Source organism: Vollenhovia emeryi, unplaced genomic scaffold (assembly GCF_000949405.1).
Source record: "Vollenhovia emeryi isolate VEMERY1.0 unplaced genomic scaffold, V.emery_V1.0 DF941654.1, whole genome shotgun sequence".
NCBI lineage: Eukaryota > Metazoa > Arthropoda > Insecta > Hymenoptera > Formicidae > Vollenhovia > Vollenhovia emeryi.
The window spans coordinates 1-4,855 of record NW_011964712.1 but is presented as its reverse complement, the minus strand read 5'-3'; the positions used below and the strand labels follow the sequence as shown (position 1 = coordinate 4,855).

Genomic DNA, 4,855 nt, shown 5'->3' with positions numbered 1-4,855 from the left:
TGAATGATAAGGCAGAATATAAGTTTCTTACGTACTCTATAATATTTAAAATTCGAGTTTATGATGTTAAGCCAGAAAAAGATTTCTGCCTTTTATGTAAAATTAATGTACTAAAGCTGGTGTCACACACTGTTTGATTTTCTATATAATTAACTGTATGCTAGTTCGTTTGTTGTTGTGTTTGATCTTGTGCATTAAGCACGACAGACCAGTTTGTATGATTTTTATGTTTGCTATGGTGCGTTATTTCGTGCTCGTTTCCTTGCATGCATCAAACGGTGAGTCGGAAAGGATCACAGCATAAATAATAATTTTTATACCAAAATTTAGACTTTATACATTATTAATGAGAAGATAGAAGTAAATAAATTTAATTATAAAGAAATAAAAATATGATAAGATATATAATTTACCTTGTCCAATCGTTCACGAGAATGAACGCTGTGGATAATAAACATTAGTAGTTTTTCCGACTTATCGATTTTCCTATAAAAGAGATTAAAAAGTTTATAATTATTAGGTAAGAACACAATACGTATAATTAGTAAAAGAAATTAATACTTTGGGGTTATATCTTCTAAATTTGCTAACATATAGTCCAGTACTGCGTCGTTATCTGAATGTTTATCAACAATATTTGTAATAATGACATAGTAATCGTCGCAGGGGTAATTTAAATAAAAAAAAAGATCAACAGTTGTATTTACAAAATTGATTAATATATCAGGATTTTCAGAACATGTCAAGTATTCTAATATCTCTCTCTCTCTCTCTCTCTCTCTAAATCTTGATTTGTTATATATACATCCATTAATTTATTCCAAGTAGACACGTTGGCTCCCTTTATACCACTACAATACATCCATTCTGTTAAGTCTGAGGGTACTCTATATAAATAATAAAAAAATTATTTTGTGATTTTTCCTCTGTATATTATGAAATAATTTATCACTATTTTGTGCCATGTATTACAAGTTTGTGTGATTACAATAAAATTACTTGTGTGTTCCAGTATCTGCAAGAAATTTGTTTAATTTAACAGTGGCCATTCTTTTGCATTCCGAATGTCCAAAATTACATGCCCATTCTAGAATGTTGGATCTCTTAAGTTTTGTAAGATCATCCTCGATAGGATCTTCTTCATATCCTACGTTTTTAATAAGTTCATCCAAAATGTGCAGTACATATTGCTACATGTGTAAATAAAAATTAATTGGATGATCCTTCTGCTCTGTTTCATTTTTTAAATATGCGTGTTTCTATTAATTAATTAAAATATCGCTTACTTTGAAGTAATCCAGTTCTGGATATTGATGAAATTCCCGTGTGAGTTCTAATACATTGAACATAGGATATAACCCTACAATATCTGTTTCCCGAGACAGGTAATTTGCGAGATCCATAAACATCTCAATATCGAGATGCTGTGTTATCATATGATGAAAGGCATCATCAATGATTTGAGCTCGATTAAGCACGTGTATTTTTGTATAATTGTCAGAATTGAGATAACTCGCAATTTTTCGCCAGTTCGTATCGTCGTAATTAACGCGATAGTATCCTGTTGAAAAATTAATTAGCTTTGTAAGTCTGTACACCTTATTAACTTTTTTTTCAGATTTGAAAGAAATATAGTTAAATATTTTTCTCACATGTTCAAGTTCTATACCAAAATTGCTATTATGGATCGTTAGTTATAATGTAAATTATAACTAAGGGTTTTTGAATATTTTTCACTAATATTTTACTAATATTACGATACAAAAAATGAATTTTTTCGATTTGAATTAAATTACTGTTATATGTGAAGTACATTTACCCATTTGTTGTACATTGACTATAACCCAATCATCTGGGTCGATGCCATCAATACTTATATTTTTATCTTGTGGTCTCAGCCAATGTGTGGGCAGAGTATTGGAAAAGTCGGGATTCGTTTGCGTAGCAAAACCTAAAGGTATCCACCATTTATCGCTGTCGATATTTTCGTTTTTTGGACGAAAATGTTCTTGCGTTAGTATTGTTTCGCCGGTGTCATAATTTCGGGTCACGCGTACCAGAGGATAATGTCTTTGTTTTAACCAGGTGTCCATTACTTCTTTCAATTTGTAAGCATTATGTGGAACATTTGATTCATCAAGGGCTGCTTGCAGGGCGTTCCACAAGTCGTCGGAAGTAGCCGAACTAAACTGACTGTAAAATAATGTAAAATGAACGGCGGAGATCATATATGTAGATATATGTGTACTAAATAACAATGTAATTATATTAGTAGATCAATATCTCATTAGTTTCATGTTTCCAAATTGTAAAAAGGCAAAATTTAAACTTTAATATACTAGGTATTATGATTAAAAAATTAAATATAATGTTATCACATTGAATGCTTCTGTAATAGAACGAAATATGTTACTTACTGTTTGTGTAAATATTGAATTAAACCGTTCCGAAATACCTCAGGGGTAATAGTATGCTGTAACATGCGCAGTATAGCAGGTGCTGCGATAATTAACATCGTAAAACGTGACTAATATGTTGAAATAATACAATACCACCATAAGCTTGCAAACGTAACGTGATAGCAAAAAATTATTTTTACAATTTAAAGTAGGTGGCATATTTTTCTACATTCTTAGGATACAAACTTAATATAGATATAAACAAATAAACATATAAATTCTCTTTTTGTTGTTATCCCTTCCTTTCTTCTAGATCATATTACATAAGTTTGGAAACTCGGGGAGTCATTTACGTTTACTTCATCTCACCTTTACCATAACTGGCACCAGAGAAAAGTGATTGAATTTCGTTAGGAGTGTTAGCTTCGAATGTAATAGGCTTCATATACTTAGCAATGTCAATATGAAGAGCTGTATGTTGAGTTTTGATAACAAAGAAGTCCATTGTTCGCCATTCTTTGAAAATCTGGAAGCGTAAAGAACTCTGTAGAAAGTTTTAATAAAATAAAATAAATATTAACAGAACATTATTATCACTAATAAAACACAATGTAAATATTATATTTTTCATTTAACTAGTAATTATTTAATCTATAACTGACGGTAGTTCTTTTGGCACAAAATATCAGAAGTGATTTATTTGTGTTTGTATATTTTTATATTTTGCAATTGAATATAGGTATATGATATTTTAATCTATATTGTTTGCTTTACTCCAATCAATCACTCGAATGACGATTCGTTCAAATGCATGTGGATATATTTGTTACAATGTTTAAATCAACCTCATTGAGAATATATTCTTCGAAAAATGATGCAAATCCTTCGTTTAGCCATACGTGAGACCACCATAACGGGCTAACTAAATTTCCAAACCATTGATGCGCCATTTCATGTGCTGCTGTCACTGCTACATTTTGTTTATAACTCAGCGAATCTTTCTCTTCATTGTATGCAAAGTCCTTTTCACTAAAAATTATTTTATAGCGTAGTTACACACCTTCTATTTTTGTAAAAATTAATACTATAAAATGTTCTCATATTATAACTTTGTAAAGCAAATTGTTTTAGGGTTTTGATAATTTGCAGTTTATGATTACAGAATTTTTTTCCTATTTTTTTCACTTCCGAATATGTAACTCTATTATATTTTTATTCCGTGTTAGATATTTTATATCTTCTTTAATATCGCTTAAGGGGATGCTGGAGTGATTCTGCACTTTCGCACCTTTTGCACTTAAAACTGTCTGTTTCGTGGAAAGATTTGTGTAATACACAAATTAAATGGCACGTGTACAGATGATCGAAAGCAGCTCGCTATTCCGGCTAAATTAAAGAACAATATGGCATCACTGAAACTAAGTTTGTAAGTCTAATAAAAAATAATAGTGAGTAACACACATACTACATGTACTGTATGTATGTGTTGCTCACTATTATTTCTTATTAGACTTACAAACTTAGTTTCAGTGATGCAATATTGTTCTTTCATTTGGCCGGAATAGCGAGCTGCTTTCGATCTGTACACGTAAACCATTTAATTTGTATATTACACAAATGTTTTCGCGAACTGACAGTTTTTAGGTTAGAATGGTGCAAAAGTGCAGAATCACTCCAGCATCCCCCGGAAAATATTTAAATCTATTTAGAAAAACAAAGTTCAAACATAGAAAAGAAAAGAGTTGATTTGAATAATCTTATTTTCTTATATAGAATTTTTATAACTTTATAATGTTAAGCAGCAATAAACATGCAATAATCTGGTAAGATATATAAGTAATTCTGTTAATATTTTTCTTAAATTACGTTGCATTACCGATAAATAATGAGTCCCCAATTTTCCATGGCGCCAGCTGTCAGCTCCGGAACTGCTAAATGATCCACTTTCGGGACTTGATAGGTGCTGTTAGTATATTCTATCAATATTTCTCTAGCCTTTTGAGCGACCTCCTGTGCAAATTTTGAATACGGAGCCAGTGCTGCTCTGCACCACATGTTGAGCGTTTCATCTGCGTTAGGAACACGAACATAATCAGACACTACAAATGCTACGAGATAGGTGGACATGACGGGAGTGGTGTCAAAGTGTGTCCATCATATCATCTTCGTTGTTTGATTGATCCCGTATCGGCATATTTGACACAGCTGTGTAGTTTCGACGATGTTTTATGGAGATATTGAAAGTGGCTTTTAATGCCGGCTCGTCCCAACATGGAAACGCCCGTCGCGCCCAAGTTGCCTCGAAATGCGTTGCGGCCAACCACCTATCACATTTCAATGTATCACGCTTTCAATAAATTCATCAGCCACTTCTAAAATGAACGAAAAATTTTGAAAATATGTACTTAAATGCAGTTTATGAATTACAGTATACATATGTGAACTATTACATTTCT

The 4,855-nt window shown here is 31.6% G+C and overlaps 1 protein-coding gene across 1 annotated transcript; it reads right to left on the bottom strand.

The window, feature by feature from the left end:
- Positions 1-418: 418 nt before the first annotated feature.
- Positions 419-4,696, bottom strand: LOC105570873 (aminopeptidase N-like). Its single transcript, XM_012028325.1, is given in 10 exon segments — positions 419-486; positions 806-887; positions 1,000-1,190; positions 1,287-1,561; positions 1,820-2,193; positions 2,418-2,499; positions 2,769-2,925; positions 3,245-3,428; positions 4,276-4,554; positions 4,556-4,696. Coding segments are annotated over 10 exon segments (1,674 nt in total). The 5' UTR covers positions 4,594-4,696; the 3' UTR covers positions 419-474.
- Between the last annotated feature and the right edge of the window lie 159 nt (positions 4,697-4,855).